We start from the raw sequence: 24,048 nt of genomic DNA, 5'->3' as shown, positions 1-24,048 counted from the left end.
GGCTCCTCCCCTAACGGGCGGCCGAGCGCAGCGCCCGGCGCCGGTCACGCGGCGGGAGGAGGGCGGAGCCGTGCCGGGTTTAAAGCTTCCGGGCGGCGGCCGCGGCCGGCTTCGTCGGGTGGGGTTGCGGTGAGCGGCCGGCGGCGCGGGGCGGTCGTCGTTGCCTTCTCCGAGAGAGCCGTGGCTTTGGGGTCGTAGGTGCGGCTGAAGTGCGTGCCCGTGCGGGTGCTGAGGTTCCCCGGCCCTTCTCGTACCTGCGGCGTTGAGGATCGCTGAAAGGGCTTCTCTTGCAGTTGTAAACGGCTCCTTTGCTCCGCGCGGTCGCCGCGTGCAGCGTAACGTGTACCAGCACGGCTCCCCCCGCGGGCTGCTGCTACCGGGGAGCGCTCGCCTCCTCCGCTGTGTCAGTCAAGCGGTGCTTTTAGACAAGCTTCTTCATTTTCTGCCTTGAGAATGATGTTAAGACTCTGAGGTACCTGTCTCCCTTTATGCGCTGATCGTTTTCCCTCAGCATCCACCATCTCACTTCTGTAAGCTTGCTGCTTGAGTTGCGGGGGGTGTTAATGGTACTCGAGGCTTCCATGGTTTCCAAAGCTATCCAAGATGTCTCGTAGCACATCTGAAATTGGTCCAGCGTAACGGAGAGAAAAAAAGGTCGACATAAAAGCTTAATTAGTTTTCACTTTATTTACATATAACCTTGTCAGAGCTGATAGTCCAGTATTTGCCTTCACCTTTTTACTGGATGTCTTCAGTCAACTGATCACTTAACGTATCGCTTTAAATCTTCGTTATGCCTCCCGCATCACCGTGTTGGGTTCTTATATCCATTTATCTCATCTTTCTCACTGCTTTGCCAGCAAACAGCATGGACTGGATGATCTCCAGAGGTCCTTTCCGACCTCAACGATGCTGTGAGATAATGCTTTTAGAACAGTGGCTTGTTCTAGAGTCCGTCTTTCTTTGTTCCTAAATAGGACTGGGAAGAATCAGTTGACTCTTTCTGGTTATGTCTGGGAGCTTTATGCTTATTTTTTCACCTTCTTAGCTGCGAGACTTTTTTTCTTAGTGAAGTTGGTGTCGGAATGGTATCTGTGTGCTTTGACAGGAACTTCTTTTCTTATTTATCTTCTGCAGAATATTAAGATGGAGTTAAGAATTGAGCACACGTGGGATGGTTTACCTGTGAGCCACGACCCAGTAGCAATTGCACTTCAGTCGTATGATGCAGGACTGCTAATGCAGGTCAGTGCTCCCTTCTTCAATGATCCTCCAGCGCCACTTGGAGCGCCAGGGAAACCCTTTAGAAAACTCTGGGACTATGAAGGTAAGTGTAACTTCTGCTGCAAGTATCTGATTTGTGAGGTTGCTGATGTTTATTGCAGTTTATAAACCTAGTCTTTATTTAAGGTTCTCTGGTTCATCCTGAGCACTCTGGAAAAGGCTGCTGGCAAAAAAACTTGGTTGTCACCACCACCACGGTTAAGAAAGCTTCTTAGGTAACATGAACATCATGTTGTATTCAACTATAAAGGTGAATCAAGAGAGAGACTCTGGTTTTCATCACACAATCGACAGCAAAGTGAACGGTCAATAAATAGAACTGTGTTGTTGTCTTCATGTTGATAGCCTTTAAAAAAGCTCTCATGGTTGGGATTACAGCACAGCTCTTGAATTAGAAAGCATCAGTAGCATGTACAGAGTTAGTCAAACTCAGGGACAGCACAGGCCAAAAAGCATTGTGAAAACAATAGATTGTGAAAGTCTTGGAATGTAACAAAACTGACAATTAAAATGTTGACAGCTTGTCTCTTTAAGTTGTAGAAGCATTTTTCTTGAGTGACGGAAGTGAACAGTATCTAGAAGTTGAACTTTGTCCGTAAGTACAGCTTGCTTAAGTTGTGAATGCAATTTGTGTTCCTTGTTGTAATGCTCGTAAAGTGTACGCGTGGTGTGTTATGCAGTTTAGGCAGTGTAGGGTATGGGAATGACTTCACTATGGAGGATGTATATTGTTGTGGCAGATAAATACACTAAACTTGGCATCATGTTATGAAAGTTGTGGCACTGATTTTTGACAGCCATGGACAACACTTACTGTTGCTGCTTTCTGGTGAAAGGAGAGTGTGGAAAGTAAGTGGTCAAGGGCATTCGTAACATACAGAACCTAACTGTTTTTGGATACCTGTTGGTTGATTAAAAGATAAATAGCATTTTGTTTCCCCCCACGTATAACAGGAAGAACTTCCCTTAGAATTCCATGTGACCAGAACGGAAACCAATTGGAAGGGTAGAGCTCATCTTCCTTGGAGTTATTTTCCACCAGGCATTAACAAGTTCAATGCCTTTGCAATCCATGGCTCAGGAGAACACAGAAAATATGAAGCACTTTATCCTGTGCCTCGACACAAACTTCAGGAAGGCCAGAAACCAGATTTGTAAGCATAAAATTAGTTCTTCTCTAATATATTTGCACGCTTCTTGGAATACTCGTAGAAGACACCACTCCGAGTGCCACTGATATTGTAACTATACTGTTCAGCCCAGATCCACTGTAGTTTGTGTAAAGAACTCCCAGATAGCAGTAATTTTAGTGCTTGATTTCTGTGTTATCCCCTAGCTGCACAGCAAATGATGCATTCAATGTAATTTGCATCTGTTATCACATTCTCATATAAATCATAGATGGTTTGTTCTTTTTTCTCCTTGCCTACAGCACTTCTTGAAGTGCTATTTAATGTTAATTGTACCAGAGTAATATCCAGCGGATCTCTTTTGCCTTACAGATGGCTCTGACTTAAGGAAAAACTAGAAAAGACGGATGAAATTGAAAGTGTAATGAAAGTATGCCCATTATCAATAGCAAAACTAGAGTATGTTTTCATTGTGCTGTGAGTGGGCTTGTTTATTTTCTGACTGAGTCTGAAACAAGTTAATACAGGCTGTTACTTGTGGGCAGTTAATGTAAATGAACTAGCTCTAGAAGACTGCTGTAGTTCTCATGAAAACTAGTTATTCAACATATTGATAGCTGGGTAAACTGCAGAATGCCTGTAATATTTTTCAAGAAGGGTTGTTGTTTTTTTTTTTTTTTTCCTAAGAGCACGTCTTCATAAAAATCCTGACTTTTTCAGAGATGAACGGTAAATGTATTTATGTGAAGAGGTCGCTCCGTGTTGGTTTAATTGCTCTTAGCTGGTCTTTATATGTTAGATGGACACTACCTATTCAGAGAATTTTGTTTACTTAAATGATGGTATCGGGTGCTCTATTTACTGTTTGGCAGCTGTTTTAAGTATTAATAAGAAATTAGCCTCAGTCTTCTCTCAGTTGATTCTGTTTGGCAATGTAAAGGAGAAATTCTTAGCAAGAACCAGTTCATAATGTTTAAAAGTGAGATGTGGTCTTCGAGGAGAAGAGTACTTACCAGCTTCATTACCCTGTTCTGTCTTCCTTCCTTTCTGTAAGGAGAGGATATCCTAGTGATATGACTTTCCAATTGGTCAAAAGTTGTAAACAATGTTTGGCTGGAGTGCAGATAAGTTGTAGAGCAGGTAGTCATTTTGTTTTTGCTAACTGCATTTTTGGTCAACATAAGAGCTCACCTCTAAACTCTCCCTTTTAACTTCATACTGTGGTTCCTGTTCATAGCAAAGGATTTTGCCTTCTTTCCAGTACAAGATTTTCAGAAACAGTGTTTAACTTGCCAGAAAGGATGGGGAAAAAAACATCGGTTAAGCCTACTGAGAATGTTCTAAGATGGTACTATGGAACTTACTGGTTTTTTTTTTTCCTCTTCTGTCTATAGTCATCGCCTGGAATTTTTCCAAGAATTGAATCTGAAAGAACTAATGGGAGAAGATTGGAAGCAGCCTGAATCAGATATATGGAAGTCTCACACTAAATAGCAGACTGGATTGAGGCTTAGTTTTTGATAGCATTAAGTTTGGATGCAAGTGTATGAGAACAAGTGATGTTGGGCAGAAATTGTAGGAATGGGATGTTGTTTCTGCATTAGAACTAACAAGACAAATATTTTACTAAGGAGATCTTTTCAGGGAGGTCTTTTTACTTCATCAGGGGTCTCGGTCTCTGATAGTCTTTGCATGCTCAGCAGATAGGTGAAGTAACTTACAGCCACAGAGATTAGGGAGATGGAGTAACTTACAGGTACAAAGACTGCAGCTCTAATCTGTCCAACCAATTTTTTGGAAGATATTTTTTAAACTACTATGTCTGTTTACTAAAGCAAGGAAAATTGCCTCTCCTCAGTCGCAGAGACACAGGTTATGGTGCTCGCCTTTCATTCTAATAGCAGACTATTTGGTGCAGGGCTTTGTGACTGCTTTGAAATGTACATAGTTTAAGTTCTAGATGAATCTTCCATGCAAACAAGCTGGCATACTTTGTACAGACTGTAAAACCGTAGGTCAGATGAACTGAGACAAATCTACCCTTGGAAAAGTTTAAGGGGGAGCTTCAGTTCACTTACTGTTGATGAATTATAATAAGGTAGATTTTGGCACTGAAAGTAACTCATTTTTAAAGAATTATTATAGATGATATTAAACTGTGTATAAATTGTATTAAACTATCTACTAAACCACGAAGTCTCGGTATTACTTCTTTTCATAAACTGTCATTTACATAAGTAAGCTTTCTTTCAAAAGCAAGTGTCCAGGAACCGCTCGTGTAAGTTTCATAAAAAGTTCTGAACCAAAAGTAACGCATCCAAATCCTTTTTGGTTGGAAACATTGATCATCCAGGAATCAGAAATGTTAACATGTGACCAGCAGTGCTAAGAAATGAGCATGCGGAGAACCACACCAAACAGTTTCAGAAGCCCAGGGGAGATGAAGTAGTGTTAGATGTTCTAAAGAGCATCTATGCTAGAAATTTTCTGGCTTAGTCTTCCTCCAAACCTTGCTTGGCGCCATCCATTCTTACAGCATATAAAGGGCTAGAAATATGCCTCACTTACCCTGCTTTTCTGCTTTCAAGAGCAAGGAGGAGGAAGGAGGTACGTTGAGATCCCTGCATTGAGGAACTTGAAATTGTAGGGGAGAAGAAACAGCTACCTGTTTCTCCAGTTGCAAACACTGGAAAGTATGGGAAGGACTGAGGGCAGGAGGCATGTTAGGGAACAGAAGGCTTTGGGGGAGCTTCTAAGGGCTGTGAGACAAGCAGAATAAGTATTTTTACTGACACAGAGTGAAGAGATGCAGGAGAAGAGGATCTGGGACACCTGGGAAAAATGTAGATCTTTGGTGGGTAGAGGGGAGTTGTGGCAAAAAGCTGGAGAGGTGGTGAACTATGAGGTTGATGCAGCGGGGGCATGGGCTGTAGAAAGCAAGGATCTAGATGCCCTGCACTGGAATGAGCTGGAAACTGGGGCAAACAGTGAAGGGCTTTAGACTAGGAGACACTAAAATCTAGAGTGAAAGCCCTGCAGTGCAGGGAGCGTAGGGCTTCGAAGCAGGTACCAACAGAAGGAACCTCAGCTGAGGATATTTTAAGTTAGGTATTTACTTGAGCATGTATTTAAGAATGTTTCCCATGATCTTCCTACCCACACAATCAAGTCTTCCTACTCTCACTGCCAGAGCCACAGTAGTTCTGGCTCACATATTACAATCTCTGTATTGCAGCATAAAAGCGTTATGTTTTCTCCAGCTACTGGGATTCAAGAAAATGTTCTGCTGTAGCTCAGGATCCCAAAATATATGTGAGAATCAAGCATAGATTTCAAAGAGACCAAGAGAAGGTATCAGGAAGAAATGATGGGGAAAATGGAGAAAAGGAGGAAAATTTCTTTAGACAGTCTCAAGAGCTCTGTGTCTAAAAAAACTGCTGGAAGTTCAGATGCTGGAACTAATATTAACCATATCAAATAGCTATCAACTTGCTTTTACACCTTCAAAAAGTAATTGAAAAGAAGTCCAAAGGTACAGCTCAAGTACCTTAAGCATCCCAATTAGAAGAAGAAATTAAATCACATGCACCAAAAAATATTGTAATTCTTACAGTCTGCTTTCAGCCCTTAAGGAACCAGGCCTGCTGCTATTATAGAATCATAGAATTAGCAGGAGTTTTATCAGAATAAGACCTGCAGAATTCCATGCCACGATATTGCTATAACAAACATTAACATCTAAATTAGAGTAGATTAGGGCATTATACTATACCTTAGGGAGCATTAGGTAAATTGCCCGCTGCAGACACTGTGCAAGGAGAAGGAGGTCAGAAAGAAAGTGAGCCCCAGTAGGAAATGATGAGGAAAAGGGCCAGCCTTGAAGCTTAATGGTACTGTGCTATTCAGTTTCGCATGCTGTGAACAGCCAGCAATAAGACAGAAAGGCTGACAACAGCTATGGACAGAAGCAGGACAGAACACAGCATGCTGTCCACTCAATTAAGGTTTTTTTATTCTACAAGCTCAAATTGCTGCTTTCTTAAAGCTCCGACCCAACTACACAGGCAAAAGGGAAGGAAATGAATTATTAAAAGCTCCTTTGCAGATGAAGGAGCAGTGTGCCTACTTAAGCACGTACTGGGACACAGACAGTTTTCTAGGTCTGAGAGAAGTGAGCTAGAGAAAGGAATCTGCGTGGGCCACCTGGTGGCTGCAATTTATTTTTTACCGCTTTCGTACAGACCCTAAAAGAAGAGGGTTAGCTAGACTATGCCTTTCCCACACTACCAAAACCAGGCTACAAAGCAGACAGCTCAGTCCCATAAACCAGTGACTCCAGTAAGGAGAAAGCATAGGGTTTGCCTGTGGAGGTCGAGGGATCATCTTCCCAGCGCGGGAACACAGCAGAGCCAGTACAAGTATCTGTATATTGCTGATGCCTGGCTCCTTCAGCTTCCCAGTCAGCTGAAAGGCCAGGTGTACAGAATAGGAGGGAGAGAATGATGACTATTGGCTTGCATTTCTGATAGTAAGGTGCTGCTGAGATTCTTAATAAGAAGTCCAGTTCTGCATCTATGAATTTTTAAAGGTTCAAGGTGAAAAATACAATGACAGAGTTCTCTCCTGCAAGTTCACAAGCAGCTTGTTAATACCGAAGTCTTTTTCTCGCTGCACTATCTAACTTAAGCAGAAAAGCATCTATCTAGAAGCACCTCCTGCATTTGCGTGGCTTCTGCACTCACGAAGTAGCGAGCAGACGTCCCCAAAAATCAGCAAACGACTGCAAACTGTTCCGGAAAGCTTTCATACATCCCTTTCCCTCAGCAGCTCCTCCTCCGAAAGCTGAAACAATACTGCAGAGAAGCGTTCACTCTCAGGATGGTTTCAGATTTCATCCCTCTGCTTTTTTCAATCAGAACACCAAGGCAGAAATCCTCATTAGCAATTTGAAAGCCCTGCACAGGCAAAGAATACTTATATTTGCCACCATGTTTGAAATATTTGCACACTGTTCTGGCGACTCGTGATTACAAAAAGGAGAAAGAGATTTGAGTCTGCCTTTCAAGCCTTGTGGCAGCGAAAGGAAGGCTGTTATCTGAAAGCTACTCATTTTCTATATGCTGTGTGCTACTTCTGCCCGTGTGCAATACAACACAGCTGCCAGATTTAGTAACCACGTCAGCCTGCTTTCTCCATTAAGCAGCAGAGATGACAGGATGAAGTAGCCAGTGTTAATCTGTAGCTATGGCTCCTTTAAGCCTTGAACGAATGTCATATTGTGAGTTTATTGTTCTTGAAGAAAAAAATAAAACCAATCAACATTACTTGCAAAATAAAACACCCAAAACACCAACAACATGCAAAAGCATTTCAGAAATTCAGAATCCATACTTGCCTTCAGTGACTTTAAAGTAACATTAAAGAAATGGCTCTTTTTTTTTTTTTTTTTTGGTCAGTTAACAAATCCTAGGACTGGAGTCAATTCCTTTTCCAGACATCCTGATCTTTAAAGATACATGTTGCCAAGCAGCATGTGCTCAGACCTCAAAAGAATGAAATCATTCACCAACAAAATAGTTGAGAATCGCTCCTCTCCGCAAGGAATTATTTACATACCTGTCTTTGCTGACTTCTCTCAGAAAAGCAGAGTTAATAAAAGGGGGAAATTCTCATTTACCGCTTAGATCCTTCCCTGCACGGCGGTTCCTAGAGATCTGGACTTTCTTACCAGATGCAATCGCTTCCATGGAGTGGGCAGAGTTTACGTGCTAAGAGAAGGTGCCAGTCATACAGTCCAAATCTATGAACTAAAAATAAACCCAGAAACGTATGGCTGAATTTACAACGCTGCAGGGATGCTGCAGAGATCACACAACATCTGTGTGCATCTCTCTCTCTCTCATTTACATTTCCCTCACTTTCCCTGAAGCACCTGTCTCAGCAAGGAGTGGTTTTTGTGGGAAATACAGACAGACGGTTTTCCCCTCAGAGAAAGTGTCACTACAGCAACCTTACACAGTGTATATGGCCAGGATTTTTCTTCATAATAAAGTAATCATCTTGAATCCACTGCCTCCACATACCTTTTCTCACAGAGGCTGGCTGACAGGAGGCAACTTCAGTACTCAAAGATTAAATATTCAACTCTACTAGCATCCAGATGAAAATTTAACCAACGTTCCCTTTTTAAAATGAGATCTTTACAGGTTATTCTAAGGTAGGATTCTTTCTGAAGCTGTTGTTCTGCTATAATGAAAGGAGTCAAGAAGAGAACAAAGATCGCTGTGTAGCTGGGCTGTTGGTTAAAGCACTAACCTAGAAAGTCCTGCATCTGCTTCAGACATTGGCTGCTCACCAAGAGTAGAACCAAGTTTCAGTATCCCTGATGGTAAAAGCATTTATGAGCTTGGTCAGAATAAGTAGAAATTAGAGTAAGAACCATCTTTTGCATGCAGAGGTACTAAAATGCAGAGAGAACGAGGAAGGTAGACAAGGCAAGTGACACTGGTTGCTCATACGCTTTTCAAATAAAACTGTTGTATTTACTTTCTATAGGCATACCTTACCATGTGTGTACTAATAACTCAGTTCTACCAGCTGTCCTTTAGTAATGGTAAGCAAACCAAACAATCTGTAGTATAGAAACGAATTCAAACATTCTCTCTCGTATCAAGCAACTTTTGCAGGTATTGCTGCAAGAAACAGTATACCCAAGCAAACAAAAAATTTAACAGAACTGCTCATAAGCAAAAGGGAATTATAATCTCATTGTTGATTTGAGAGTGAAGCAGGTTGTATGGGGCTACTGAATCACAGCCTGAATCTCTGATTAATCACCTGAGGAGAGCAATGAGTCAGCCACGGCACACAGGTAAAGGCAATTCACTGTGCTGCAGGAAGGGTGGAGCCTGGCTCCACCTTTCCTAGACCTATTTAAGAGCTGAGTGCCAGTGGGGAAAGGTCTCTTGTGGATATCTGTTCTGCTGGAGTGTTTCATGTGAGTCAAGGATAGGGTGAGTGTCCTTTTTTCTAACTCTAATATAGTGATTGCATCAACCAAACTCCTGGATATATTATATCATCTGTATATTCATTGATTGTGCACAGATAAAGAGTTTTCTATTAGCATTTCATTTGCCTTATATTTTCCCCAAAGAAAAGCCCACGGTTTTCACTTAAGTGTCTGTTTCCAATTTCTTTTTGGGCTCTTAGTACACAGTGATTTTACTCCTTTTTTAATTAAGGCAGCTCTAGCACAGATTTCCACAAAAGCATCATTTTCTTGCTATGAACAACTTGCATCTCACCATAAAATAATATCAGATTAATATTATCTAGTAAATATTCAAACTTAATTGATCTTACTTTTCTAAGCATAACAGTTGCTTCTTCAAGACCTCATTGAAAGCAACAGGGAGGGTGATAAGACACTGTCATTTCATATTCTTCCCCTTCTTAGTCCCCTAAACCTTAATTAAAGCCTTCACTGCACACATCCATTCTGGTACCAACTGGCTCAGCATTAAACCTGGCCATCAGGACCACATTCCAAGTTACTGACTAAATGAAGATTGAGGTCATAACTGCTGCCAGATGAGCAGCTGGTTGTTGTGATCCCAAGTACAGCAGACCTGTGACCAGCAGTGCTCCCCCAGGGGTCGGTGATGGATCTGGTCTTGTTCGATGTTTTCATCAATGACCTTGATGAGGAGATAGTGTCCACTCTCAGCAAGTATGCCGATGATGCGGAGCTGGGAGGAGTGGCTGACACAACTGATGGCTGTGCTGCCATTCAGGGAGACCTGGACAGGCTGGAGAGCTGGGAAGTAAGAAACCAGATGAGGTTAAACAAAAGCAGGTGTAGAATTCTGCACCTGGAAAGAAATAACTGAAATTATCAGTAGAGGTTGTTGCATGACCTGCTAGAGAGGAACTCTGCAGAGAAGGACCTGGTGGTCCAAAGGTTGGCCGTGAGCAGCAGTGTGCCCTTGTGGCCAAGAGTGCCAATGGAATCCTGGGGTGCATTGAAAGGAGCATGGCCAGCACATCAAGAGAGGTGATCCTTCCCCTCTACTCTGCCCTGGTGAGGCCTCACCTGGATTGGGCAGGGAAAATGGCTGTTAACTGGAGCATAGGAAGTTCTGTGCCAACATGTGAAAGATGGAGGGTGATGTGAGCGCTGGAATGGGTTAACCAGAGGGGTCGTGGAGGTGTACCTGTGCAGCCTGCTGTAGGAATCCTGCTTTGGCAGGGGGCTTGGACACAATCTTTAGAGGTCCCTTCCAACCCCTACAATTCTGAGATTCTGTGATTGTAGGCATCGGGTGAGACAGTGATATGTGAATTGCATACGGTGGAAGGCTTCTTCCCAGGATGCGTTTGAAGTTTCTGAGACCTAATTGAGATCACTTTGGATTTTACAATAGCACGTATGTATCCATTATTTGGCATCATGTTTCTGTGTGCCCCTGTTAATGAAGTCTTCATGAGTTTGAATAACCTTCAACAGACTGCTATACCCGTAATCAATCAATATCAGCTTGAAGAAATTCTGTCTCTGCTATTTCTGACATAGGGCTGTTTCACAACATCTGCTTACTGCTGTTGAAGTATTATTGCTGAAGCTTAGACTTCTCTGCATTGCAGTTCTTTTCAACTAATTTGTCATTACGAATTAGTAAATTGGTTGAGAACTGGCATGTTGTGGATACCCATCAGTGGCACACACCACCACTTGCAGAAATTGCCGTTACTCAAATGTGCAAGATTGAGATGTGCTGGGCCATGTGGCATTTGTCTTGACAAATGTGACTTGGAATGCTAAGCAGAGAACCACATAGTAGTACAAAGGATCTCTGTATGATGATGGTCTTCTCTTTCTGTGTTTTGATAAGACTGTATGCTGGCTGGGACCTGCTGGACTTCTTGGAGTTTCCTCCATATTGTCTTCACACGTGCAGTGGTAGTTATGGAGCTAGATTGTCAAACAAGTGGGATTTTTATTTGAAAACTTGGTCCTAAATTTCATTATAGATAACTTGCTCACTCTGTGTATTGTGCAGCTTTTTTTTTTTTTTTTCCAGGTTAGTCTTGAAATAGAAGAAATTTATCTCCGTATGCTCTCAGGTCAGCACACAAGTGACATTAAAGACACAGCATCTATATTTTGAATAAATGCAGTGTGCTGGATATAACTTACAGCAACTTTTATCCTAAGAATCATTCAGATCTTCTCAGAGAGGAACACCCTTAAAGCAGTGGTATTAAGAGAGTATACTGGTTGTGTACAGGTTGTTTACAATTTAGTGGTCTGCCAAAGAATTCTCAGGAAGTTTTATTTTCTGAAGTGTAGCTCAGTGCCCTGCTATGCTCCTGAAATGCAATCGATGAGTTACTGCTGTGGTGATGCATAAAGATACATTATTCAATCGTTATGATTACTTTATGAAGACCTTTGGACTTACAAATAATATAAGTCAATGAGATTTTTTGTTGTTTGCAGATGCTGAAAACTATATTATAAGTTGCGTGAACATTAACAGCCATACGTGACAGAATTAACACTGTATAGGAATTGCTTAAATTTTCCTCGTGTAGTTAAACCTTAAAATAGCTTTGTTGCTGGAGGGGGGAAAAAAAAAATAGGCAGAATACCACTTAATTTATCCTAGTTATTGTACTTTTGTCAGTATGACTGGAATTGGATTCCATTAGGGTGAACTTAAACTAGAAGACAAACTCTCAGGGCCTCATCAGAGCATGAATCAGTTAACTTTGGAGTAAAATAATAGTAATAAATGTTGCGTTTTTAGTTTCTGACTGTAATGCGTAGCAGAACTGAAAAACAACCAAACCAAACAGCAGCAACAAAAACACACCTGTGCAATTGAATATAGGCACTGTCCAAAAGACATTGCTGGAGCTCTGAAACTAAGCATTAGTGCAATGATCATTAGGATGTTATTCTTTCGTGCAAATATCAAAGGTAGAACTGTTTGCCAAGGTCTTGGGAACAATCAGGTGAGAGTGACCTTCTGCCTCAACCTGTGATGATCATATCGGCAATGATAGCTAAGCACTTCAGTTTGTCATGTACTTCCTATCATTCACTTAGCTGTAAGAAGAAAGAAACTGCAACTCTGATGTGACTTTTGACTCCGGATGTCAGAAAAACATCAGCAAATTGTTCCTGCCAAGCATGCGGAGTCGTTGCTGTCGGAAGCTATGAGTTGTCTTAAGACAGACTCCTTAAACTCTGTTGATTCCAGTGGGAAATCTCACTGCAAAATTTAAGAAGCCTGATTACACTGCCCTTATTACTTGAGTCTTGCATGCCAGACAGTTCATAGGAAAGGGACAAAGAAGAGGTCTAAAAGGATTGTATCATTTTTCTAAATTGCTCTTTGTTATGCCTAAGGGAATACATCCTATCTTTAGCAAGACTTTATCATTCTGTGGAGGTTCGTCTGAAGATGTACTTGTGTTGCACAGCAGATAATAGCACTGTGGTTTTGAGATGCCTGTTCTTCTTGCCCATGATTTAAGTGGTCTTAGGAGAAGGACAAAGGTCTTGGGACATTTTAGTATCTACTGAAAGCCTCTTTACAGGTGAGTAACCCAGCTACTCTATTTGAGGGCACAGACAGCTTGAGCAGCAGGACTGGGTGAACCTTCTGAGGCTCAGCCAAGTCATGTGCAAGCTTTTGCACCGTGGTTGCACTCCTCTTGCTATCCTTATGTGCCAGGGGATGGAAGGGTTGTGCGCAGCCCAGAAAGCCGACTGTATACTGGGCTGCATCAAAAGAAGCATGGCCAGCAGGGCAAGGGAGGTGGTCCTGCCCCTCCGCACTAGTGATGCCTCACTTGGAGTTCTGTCTCCAGATGTGGAATCCTCAGTGCAGGAGAGACATGAACCTGTTGAAGCACATCCAGAGACGGGCCACAGAAACAACCCAAGGGACGGAACACCTCTACTACAAGGGACAGGCTGAGAGAGCTGGGGCCGTTAAGCCTGGAGAAGAGAAAGCTCTGAGGTGACCTGATAGCAGCCTTTCGGTATCTAACGTGGGGCAATGAGAAATAAGGGGACGGCCTCTTTAGCAGGGTCTGTTGTGATAGGAGAAGGGGAAATAGTTTGAAACTAACAGATGGATGTAGACTGGATATAAGAAAAAGGTGTTTTAAAATAAGGGTGGTGAGGCACTGGAACAGGTTATCCAGAGAGGTGGCGGATGCACCCCTTCCTGGGGACTTTCAAGATCAGGCTGGACTGGCATCTGAGCAAACCTGACCTAGCTGTAGGTATCCCTGTTCATTGCAGGGGAGCTTTAAAGGTCCCTTCTGACTCAAATGATTCCCCTGGCAATCTATGTGTTTGACTTCCTGATAATAGTTCTTATGGTGTAATTAGCATAGTAATCATCCTCCAGAATAAGAGCTATGTTCTGTTGGTTCTATTTTTCTACTTTTCCAGAGTTTGGGTCTCTAGAGAAGAGCAAGAAAGAAGTAGGCGGAATGATAGGGTGGCACGAGAGGGAGAAATCATTGCTGTTCTTCAGTATCAAAGCGTAGATGAAAAGAGGTTAGTACAGTCTTTTCTTGCGACTTTTCTGTAAAACTCTTCTACCTGAGCTCAAGTAGGTGTCATTGGAGTGAACTACTGACACTACAGCTCTGAGAAGGGTTTTTCTGCTTTGAAGTGGAAATAAGGCTGGGACATGCCCTTCACAAAGAGCATCTCTCTGGTAAGTAGGCAATGAATAGTACCAGAATATGTCCAAGCAAACCTTTAAGAGCTAGGTTACTGGTTAAGGCAGCAACATACTCTAAAAGTTTTGTGGGCAGAAGTTGATCTAACCTATGTGACGGTTAAGGACTTGAACAGTATTGTATATTCATGCAGAGTGGGAACAGACTTTGCTGGATAACCTACTGGTGCCAACAAGATTCATTTTTAAGAACAGAATCATCTATATTTCTTCTTAGTGTACAGAACTGTACTAAAATATTAAAATAAACTTCTCATGCATACCGTACTAGAATACGTTCCTCTGTATATGCGCGTTGGAGTGCTTGCCCCAGACTAGCAATGGCAGTTAATTTGAATACTAGAAGCATGCATAAATGTTGTCTGAACTTTCTCTCAGTGCCTAATCCAAGCCCAGCTGTGCTGGCCAGGGTCTGGGTGTTTACGTCTATTCTGCTGTTCACCCAACTGGCTGTCACTTTGTATCTTGAAAGTGTTTAACAGCAAATTCTGTGGACAACAAGAGTTACATTTCAGTATCTTTCCCAACACCTACTAGCCAGTGCATAATGTTCCAGTCCAAAAAAAGGCTCTTGAATTTCATGCTACTCCAGTGGATTCTGCTATTTTTTTTTATCAAATTAAGACTGTAGAGTACTGTGATATTGCTGGCCCTTGTTTTGCTTTGGTTTGTAAGTGCCCTTGAGCAGTGAAGGTCAGAATATTTGTTGGAACAATTCTTATTTTTCTTAAAAAATAAAAGCATTTATGTGGATTTCACGTAGTAGTGGCATTGACAATTGATGATTTTGTGATTTTTTTTTTTTTATATCCTCTTGGGCGAATTGATATTGCCAGTGAAAACGTGCTCAATGTTGCAGTTTGCAGGTAAAATGACAGGAGGGTGATGCTCATTGAGCATAAAGGATGCTGATGTATTCACACAACATTGACAACATTGTTTTGAAAATAATGTAAGAGTTGCCATACGCTAAGCTTTAGAAATGCACAAAGTCCTTTATCTTAAGTTGGATAACATGGTTTAACAAAACTTGTTTACAGTTTTGTAGGCGTCAAATCCGGAGATGGTTCTGCATGTGTTTCTCTCTCAGGAGGTAACTGTGCTACCATTTAGGAAAAGCCTATGACTTTGCAACTTTGGTTTGTTTGTACAGATTTGTACATGGCTTTTGCACCACGGATTCCAGTTGGTTGGGTTTTTGTAATAATTATCACTTCTGAAATTGTGCTCTGTGTTATAAAGATAGACTCTGCTTAAAGGAAGAGAAACAGTTTGCATTGAGCAAGGAGCCTTATATACAGCCTATACTTTTAAATGACGCCTAGAAAACATACTTTTTTTTTTTTTCTGCAAACAGGTAAGCTATAGGATAAATTGTCAAGGAAGTTCCTATAATTTTTGGCCTTAATAAGATCAAGGTAAGGGGAACCAAAAAGGGCTTTGGGCCAAGGGAATCACTAGAGGCTTCTAACAGTTTAGTTAGCTGCCATTGACCCCAGGGTGGTTGCAGTCTTCGGTACAGCTTGGCCCTTATTCAGGAGGGTCAAGCAGCCTTTCATTTGGTGCTAGAGAGAGGCCTGTACATAAACACGGTGTGCAGTGCAGCTCCCAGACAGATGCAGCAGTTTCTGCTGCAGCTCATGCTAGTTGTCGAGCAGGTGTCCCTGTCGGGGAAGAAGCTGTGACCCCAAAAGAGACCCAACAGGAAGACCAAGTGACATGTGGCTCTGTTACTAATTGATGTGGGGCCCTTGTGACGCAGAACAGCAAAAGGGCTGAGTACTGAATGCTTTCTTCACTCAGCTTTTCACTTGGCAAGGCTGACCTCTAGAAATGATCTCAATGGCAGTAAACGGGGAAGAGAAAAAGGAAACCTTTTCAATGTTTCTTTATACACTGTGATGTTGCTATAGTAAAATGCTCTCTGTTGCAAGCCTTCCTTTACAACTTAGTTTGTGAACACAAAATAATGTTTAGCTGCTACGTATGTACACTCTTGTCTTGAGCTATGCAGAAATTCTGTCCGTGTTTCCAATTGGTTCTGAAATGAAGTAGATGATGAAAAACACACCATATTCACATTAATCAAATTAATTTAATGGCACCAGTAAGAGTCTGAGTACTGTATATATAACATGTTGTTGCCATGTGCCAGGTGGCAGAAGAAAAGCACTCTGACAAAATGGCGCTTGACATCCAGGAAGTCTGTACGAAGCAAAGATGTGTCACTGAATTCCTCTGTGTGGAGAAAATGGCACCCGCTAGGTGCTTGCTGAACGCTTGTGAGTGTGAGCGCAGAGGGGCAGTGTGCGGTGCACTTGAGCAGTTGTGTCAGTGACTGTGGGTCACCTGTGCTGGTGCAGATTTTGATGAGCACAGCAAGCAGTCACATGTTTATTGCAGGTAAAAATGCATAGCTAATGGTGGTGGCTGTGTCGGGGAACAGTGCTATGCAGCTGAGCATTTGCTCTATCAAACAGGGTTACTGTGCTCATTTTACCTGTTATAGTTTCCATGAAAATAAATAGGAGGCATTACTTTTGGAGCAAATGTACATGGCCCAGGACAATTTAACTTCACTCAGTGCAGCCTAGGCAAAACAACAGGCTGCACTCTGGTGCTATACACCAGGTCCCTCGGGTCCTGGGTGCCTTTCTCCTTCAAGGTATTTCATTTGCCTGGGTTACATGCAGGCAAAGGTTCCCTGGAGGGAACCTCTTACAGCTGAGTCATTTCTGCTGCTGCTACGTTCTGTTGTGGCTTTGGTGGGAGCGGCACATATACTCTATCCCCTGTTTTGTCTCTTCCATAGTCCCATTTTGTACGGTTGCTACAATGAGAAAGAAGGTAGCAGAGGACAGAAGGAAAGGATTTAAGCAAAGGCTGCACTGCATAGCGATCAGGTGAGCATTTCCAACCACGGTGTGTGAATGAGTTATAAAATACAAGCAGCTCTACAAAACAAGAGCATCCTGAGCTGACAAATAAATGATATCTTTTGTACATCAGCTGTCAGCTTGTTTCACCCTTAGTGATGATAGTTGTGAGCTCAGAAGGAATTTTAGCTGTTGGGGCAGAGATGGGAGGTGTCACTGGGAAGAATCCCCCAAAAAGATAGATATAAATTTATTTTTTAATTAAGATGTCCACAAACAATCACTCAGGAAGGAGCCCCTTGTATATGTATGGCTGTCAAAAGAAACCCTGAAAAGAAAGGAAGGAGTTCCCCACAGCCTGCTCTGCCCGGCTCGGGGGCTGTGAGGTGAGAACCCCCGTGGGAAGGGTTTCCCCCGAGGGGCCGGGCGGCAAAACCCGTGAGCGGGGCCCCGAGGACAGGCCCCCCCCGGCCGGCCTCCGTTAGGAAGAAAGGGGGGGAACGTTTTGGAGGATGGGGAGGGGACGGCGGGGAGAAAAGCGCGGGAAGCCACGGCAGCGTTCAGGGCTCCCCTTGGGTGGCGGGCTGAAGGGACAGCTATAAAAGGAGCGCGCGGGGGCCGGGGAGTGAGACCCTCTCCACAGCGTGTGAGGACCCGCGGGGTGCTGTGAGGGAAAGGCGGGGGCGGCAAGCTTTTTCAGGGCCCCGGTGCGGCGGGGCCGGGGTGCGGCGGGGCCGAGGGAAGGCGTAGCGGGGCCGGGGGGGGGTGGGGCGGGGGGGGGGGGGGGGCGCTGCCCCGCGGGCTCCGACGGGGGGGAGGCGAAGCCGGGGCTGCCCCCCGGGTACCGATCGGGGGTTTTCAGAACCGGGGGGGGGGCCGCGTGTTGCGCTCCGATGGCGGGAGGGGGGGGCCGGGGCTGGAGCCGCCCGCTGAAAACTGAAGGAGGGCGGAAGGGGCCGGGGGGTCTGAGCGCGCTCCCAGAGGAGGGGCGGAGGCGCGACAAGTGGGGCGAGTTGCCCCGTGGAAGAAGATGCTCCGAGGCAACAGCGAGCAGCAATAATAAAGCACTAATAACTGCTATCAGAGTGTTGAAACGGGCGGTTTTTTTCTCTGCTGACCAATAGGGGGGTGGGAATGGGGGAAGACACGAGAAGTCCCTTCCCGATGAAAAGGGAGAAGAAGACAAGAAAAGCTGTGGTTTTGAAAAATTTAATTTTGTGAAAGAAGCCCCTTTGGAGGAAAAGAGGGGTTTCTCAGAGAAAAATAGAGGTTTCAATGAAAAATTTTTTTTTTCCCTTAAGGGAAAGCATGGCCGAAGATTTTTCAATTTAAAATTTTCCTTTTAATTTTACGCCACGTTATTGCTTTGAACTGGTGAAGGAGAAATGAGAAAAATTTATAGGAGGGGAAATTTTAAATGAACGAAAAACCTGGGGAAAAAGAATTTCCCCAGCAAAAGGGCCACAAAAAAATTTGGGGAATGCCAAAATGGCACGGGGTTTTACTTCATGCAAAAAAATTAATAGAAGGACAGCTTTTGGCTTTGCAATGCAGATATTGGATGGGGGCCCCTTCTAAGCAGGGTATTTGACTTTTTTGGTGTTTCAATTTTTATTGCCAAAAAATTTTTTAGTTTGCCCGCCTCTGTGATCCCTGCAAAACCGGGGGGGTCCCCGCTGTGTGTCAGTGAGGTGAAAAAAACTGCTCAGAGCATTTTTTTCTGGGGGGAACTGGGGGGGGGGGTTTTAAAACCTTCCTCGGCTGGGGGGGGGTTTTCGATTTTGGGGTTCCCTTTTCCTTCGGGGGGGGGGGGGCCCGCCGCTCCGCAGGTCTAACGGTGTCCCCGCTGATTTTTCAGGGGCTGCTGGGGAAAAAAGAAGAAGCAGCTGCGGGGGCCCGCGGGAGGGAGGATCAAACAAAAAGGGGAAGGGGAAGCGTGCCGACGGGGGGGGAAAAGGTAGAGGCACTTTGGGCAAAGCACCTTCCCCGTTAGCGGGGCCCCAGCCCCCTTTTTTTTTTAGCTTTTCCAACGCCTTGGGGGACCAGGCCGGCTTTGTGCTGGGCGACCTCCCTGAAAGCAGGGCCCGGGTCTTTGCTGTTGCGGGATTTGGCCTTTTTCCTTGCTGCTCCTTTGGTTTCCTGGGGAGCGGGCCCCCCTTTTTCGGAGGGCGAGAGCCACCTCTCCGCACCTGAGGGGGAAAGGGGGCTCGCCGGCCCCCGGGGCCGCCCTGTAAGCAGGGGAATGCCATTTCCCCGCCCCTCTTCCTCCTCCGGCCCCCCGGGATCGTTTCCCGGGGGTGGCGTGTCAATGCGACGGCCCCGTAAACGGGGGGCGCGTTGCGGGATCTGGCCTTTGGCTTTAGGTGGGAAGCCCCTTGGGGCGTTTTGGTCTTTGGCCTCCGTGCAGGCTAGGGGGAGGTCACAGGCTCTTGGGGGTTGCCCCCGGTTTTGGGTTTTTTCCCCGGGTTTGGGGGCGCTGCGTTTTCCTTCCCTTCCGGAAAGTCGCATTTTTTTGTGTGCGTTCCCCTTCCTTTCCTTGTTTGTGTTTGTGGAGTGACCCAGCGACTGAGCTTTCCCTTTAGGCCCTCACAAAGGGGGGTGCAGCTTTGCTTCGACTTCCCTGGGGGGAACGGAGGACTTTGGGGGACGCCCCAAAAGGGGGGTTCCCCCTCAGTCCCGCGAGCGCAGCGAGCCCCCTTCCCCCCCCCATGCTATGTAGTGTAGATCAGAGCCAATTGGGGGTTTTTTGGCCCCGGCCCCCCCGTCGCCAGGGGTTGGGCCTGTACTTTTTGGGGCGCGTGTTCCCCGGGGGGCGTGACAGCCCCGTTCTCGGGGCGTGTTTCCCAAACTGCGGAGCCCCCAGTCCCCCGAGCGGCCCGCCCGCCCCCTAATCAGGTGTGGGGGGGGTGCAGCATTGCAGCCGGCTGCTCTAGCCATCCAGCTGGCGGGAGTTTCCCCTCCCTGTCCCCCCAGAGGGCGCAGGTTGAGGTGCTGTTTTTTTGTGTGGGGTGGCCTCCCCGCTCGGCGGGTCGAGGTTTCTCCGTGGGTTCCCAAAGAAAAGAGGTTGGTGATGTTCTGGTGCAGCCGGGTGGGCCGGCCCCAAAATCCGGCGTTGGCGGGAGCCCCGTGCTCCGCGGGGGTTTTTGGTGAGGTTGGGGGATGGGGGTACCGTCCCCAAGGCAGGGCTGTGTGTGCCCCCCATTTTTTTGCTTGGTTTGCTGCGTTTTGAGAGACCCCCCCTAGTCAGGTGGGAATGTGGCCCCGGCCCTTTAGAGGGGCGGGGCCCCGGGACGCGAGGTTGGGCTTGCGCCCTCCCCGGAAAAGGGGGTGGGGGCCCCCCCGCGGCCCCTGGCCGGGGCGCCCCGCTGCCTGGCTGCTGAGAGTCGCTCCTGCCGGTGGGGGGGAAACCGAGCTCTGTGGCTCCAGGGGGGTTTTCCGCCCGCCCTTAATTAGGGTCTGGGTGCGGGGGGGTTTGCGCTCAGCTGGCAGCCCGGGTGGGTGGCCCCCCCCTTAGCGGGGTGGGGGCCAAGGTGCCCCGGGGCTGGGAGAGAAGGAGCCTCCCTCGGCCGGTAGGGATGGGGGGGGCCCTGTAAGCCCGGGGGGGGCAGTTTCCCCCCGTCCCAGGCCTTTTTCGATGGATGCGGTGGGGGGGGGTCCCCTGTAAACAGGGAAGCCGACTCTTTGGCCGCCGCTTGTTGTGTGCCCAGCTCCATTTGCCCAGTCTGCCCGCCTCTGTGATCCCCCGCAGCACCGGCTGGGTGCGCGCCCCGCGCCAGTGAGGTGAAAAAAAATGCTTAAAGCAGTTTTTGCTGGGGTGAACTGGGGAGGGGGGGTGCAAGGCCTTCCTCGGCTGGGTGGTGCTTTTTGATGTTGGGATTCCCCTTTCCTTTTTGGGGGGGGGGGCCTGCCGCTCCGCAGGTCTAACGGTGTCCCCGCTGGGGTTTCAGGGGGTGCTGCGGAAGAAAGAAGAAGCAGCGGCGTGGGCGGGCGGGAGGGAGGGTCGAGCAAGGAAAGGATGCGGAAGCGTGCCGACGCGGGGGGGAAGGGGAGAGGCACTCTGGGCAAAACACCTTTCCCGTTAGCGGGGCCGCAGTCCCTTTTGAGTTTTTTGGTTGCCCCCGCCTTGGGTGACCAGGCCGGCTTTGTGCTGGGCGACCTCCCTGTAAGCAGGGCTCGGGGCTTTGCTGTTGCTGTAGTTGGCCTTTTGCCTTGCTTCCCTTTTGGCTGCCGGGGGAGCGTGGCCCCCCGTAACGGAGGGGGAGAGCCACCTCTCCGCACCTGAGAGGGAAAGGGGGGTCGCCGGACCCCGAGGCCGCCCTGTAAGCAGGGTAGTGCCATTTCCCCCCCCCTTTTCCTCCTCCGGCCCCTCGGCATCGTTGCCGGGAGGTGGCGTGTCAATGCGACGGCCCCGTTATCGGGGTGCGCGTTGCGGCATCTGGCCTTTGGCTTTAGGTGGGAAGCCCTTTTGGACATTGAGGTCTTTGGCCCCCGTGCAGGCTAGGGACAGGTCACAGGCTCTTGTCTGTCCTTGCGCGGGCACGTGTTCCGCTCGCAGCGTGACAGCCCCGTTCTCGGGGCGTTTTGCCCAAGCTGCGGAGCCCTCGGTCCCCCGAGCGGCCGCCCGCCCTGTAATCAGGTGTGGGGAGGCTCCCGCATTGCAGCCGGCTGCTCTACCCAACCAGCTGGGGGGAGTGACCCCTCCCTGTCCCGTCAGAGGGCGAAGGTTGAGGTGCTGCTTTTTTGGGTGGGGTGACCTCCCCGCTCGGGGGCCCGAGGTTGCTCCGTGGGTTCCCAAAGACGAGAGGTTGGTGATGTTCTGGTGCAGCCGGGCGGGCCGGCCTGTAGCTCAGGCGTTGGCGGGGCCCTCGTGTTCCGCGGGGTTTCTTGGTGAGGTTGGGGGATGGGGGTACCGTCCTGTAGGCAGGGCTGTGCGTGCCCCCCATGTGTGTGCTTGGTGAGCTGCGTTCTGATAGACCCCCTGTAGTCAGGTGGGAATGTGGCCCCGGCTTTTCAGAGGCAGGGGGCCGCGAGACGCGAGGTTGGGCTTGCGCCCTCCCTGGAATCGGGGCTGGGATCCCGACCGCGGCCTTTGGCCGTTTCGCCCCGCTGCCTGGCTGCTGAAAGTCGCTCCTGCCGCTGGGGGGGAAACCGAGCTCTGTGGCTCCAGGGGTTTTGTCCGCCCGCCTGTAATCAGGGTCTGGGTGCGCGAGCGTTTGCGCTCAGCTGGCAGCCTGTGTGGGGGGCCGCCCCGTTAGCGGGGGGCGGGCCAGGGTGCCCCCGGACTGGGAGAGAAGGAGCCTCCCTCGCCGGGTAGGGATGGGGGTCCCCCTGTAAGCCAGGGAGCAGCGGTGCCCCGCAGTCCCAGGCCTTTTGCGATGGATCCGGTGGCTGGGTGTCCCCTGTAACCCGGGAAGCCGACTCTCTGGCCGCCGCTTGTTGTGGGCCCAGCTCCATTTGCCCAGTCCGCCCGCCTCTGTGATCCCCCGCAGCACCGGCTGGATGCGCGCCGTGCGCCAGTGAGGTGAGATAAGCTGCTCAGAGCATTTTTTGCTGGGGTGAACTGGGGAGGGGGGCTGCAAGGCCTTCCTCGGCTGGGTGGTCCTTTGCGATGTTGGGATTCCCTTTTCCTTCGGGTGGGGGGGGGCCTGCCGCTCCGCAGGTCTAACGGTGTCCCCGCTGACGTTTCAGGAGCTGCTGCGGAAGAAAGAAGAAGCAGCGGCGTGGGCACGCGGGAGGCAGGATCGAGCAAGAAGAGGATGCGGAAGCGTGCCGACGCGGGGGGGAAGGAGAGAGGCACTCTGGGCAAAGCACCTGTCCCGTTAGCGGGGCCGCAGTCCCATTTGAGTTTGAGCGTTGCCGACGCCTTGGGTGACCAGGCCGGCTTTGTGCTGGGCGACCTCCCTGTAAGCAGGGCTCGGGTCTTTGCTGTTGCTGTAGTTGGCCTTTTGCCTTTCTGCTCCTTTGGCTGCCTGGGGAGCGTGGCCCCCTGTAACGGAGGGCGAGAGCCACCTCTCCGCACCTGAGAGGGAAATGGAGCTCGCCGGACCCCGAGGCCGCCCTGTAAGCAGGGTAGTGCCATTTCCCCGCCCCTCTTCCTCCTCCGGCCCCTCGGCATCGTTGCCTGGAGGTGGCGTGTCAATGCGACGGCCCCGTACTCGGGGTGCGCGTTGCGGCATCTGGCCTTTGGCTTTAGGTGGGAAGCCCCTTGGCACATTGAGGTCTTTGGCCTCCGTGCAGGCTAGGGACAGGTCACAGGCTCTTGTCTGTCCTTGCGCGGGCGCGTGTTCCGCTGGCAGCGTGACAGCCCCGTTCTCGGGGCGTGTGTCCCAAGCTGCGGAGCCCTCGGTCCCCCGAGCGGCCCGCCCGCCCTGTAATCAGGTGTGGGGAGGCTGCAGCATTGCAGCCGGCTGCTCTAGCCATCCAGCTGGCGGGAGTGACCCCTCCCTGTCCCGTCAGAGGGCCCAGGTTGAGGTGCTGCTTTTTTGTGTGGGGTGACCTCCCCGCTCGGCGGGTCGAGGTTGCTCCGTGGGTTCCCAAAGACGAGAGGTTGGTGATGTTCTGGTGCAGCCGGGCGGGCCGGCCTGTAGCTCAGGCGTTGGCGGGAGCCTCGTGCTCCGCGGGGCTTCTTGGTGAGGTTGGGGGATGGGGGTACCGTCCTGTAGGCAGGGCTGTGCGTGCCCCCCATGTGTGTGCTTGGTGAGCTGCGTTCTGAGAGACCCCCTGTAGTCAGGTGGGAATGTGGCCCCGGCCTTTCAGAGGCACGGGGCCGCGAGACGCGAGGTTGGGCTTGCGCCCTCCCTGGAATCGGGGCTGGGATCCCGACCGCGGCCTCTGGCCGTGTCGCCCCGCTGCCTGGCTGCTGAGAGTCGCTCCTGCCGCTGGGGGGGAAACCGAGCTCTGTGGCTCCAGGGGTGTTGTCCGCCCGCCTGTAATCAGGGTCTGGGTGCGCGAGCGTTTGCGCTCAGCTGGCAGCCTGTGTGGGTGACCGCC

At 48.4% G+C, this 24,048-nt stretch overlaps 1 protein-coding gene across 4 annotated transcripts; it reads left to right on the top strand.

Moving 5' to 3' along the window:
• Nucleotides 1-19: 19 nt before the first annotated feature.
• C4H4orf33 (chromosome 4 C4orf33 homolog) lies at nt 20-24,048 on the top strand. 4 transcript variants are annotated; one of them, XM_085221895.1, is made up of 6 exons: nt 61-198; nt 1,138-1,327; nt 1,819-1,879; nt 2,082-2,133; nt 2,239-2,438; nt 3,809-4,606. In XM_085221895.1, exons 2-6 carry the CDS (start codon nt 1,147-1,149, stop codon nt 3,906-3,908), a joined length of 594 nt encoding a protein of 197 aa, XP_085078021.1. In that variant the 5' UTR covers nt 61-198; nt 1,138-1,146; the 3' UTR covers nt 3,909-4,606. The 4 variants fall into 4 exon arrangements, 3 of the variants coding, with proteins under 3 accessions (XP_085078022.1, XP_085078021.1, XP_085078019.1); XM_085221893.1 differs by lacking the exon at nt 61-198 and adding an exon at nt 307-472; XM_085221896.1 differs by lacking the exons at nt 1,819-1,879; nt 2,082-2,133; nt 2,239-2,438; nt 3,809-4,606 and adding an exon at nt 22,747-24,048 and having other exon boundaries at nt 20-472.

Source organism: Meleagris gallopavo, chromosome 4, assembly GCF_905368555.1.
Source record: "Meleagris gallopavo chromosome 4, MGAL_WU_HG_1.1, whole genome shotgun sequence".
Taxonomy (NCBI): domain Eukaryota; kingdom Metazoa; phylum Chordata; class Aves; order Galliformes; family Phasianidae; genus Meleagris; species Meleagris gallopavo.
The sequence above is the reverse complement of the archived record's forward strand: the minus strand, read 5'-3'. Positions and strand labels throughout refer to the sequence as shown.

Excerpts from the sequence above, each read along its gene's own strand:
- C4H4orf33 (XM_085221895.1), top strand. The coding sequence starts at position 1,147 with ATGGAGTTAAGAATTGAGCACACGTGGGATGGTTTACCTGTGAGCCAC. Across the intron at positions 1,880-2,081 it reads CTAGAAGTTGAACTTTGTCC|CCATGGACAACACTTACTGT; the intron begins GTAAGTACAGCT and ends GATTTTTGACAG. Across the intron at positions 2,134-2,238 it reads GTGAAAGGAGAGTGTGGAAA|GAAGAACTTCCCTTAGAATT; the intron begins GTAAGTGGTCAA and ends CACGTATAACAG.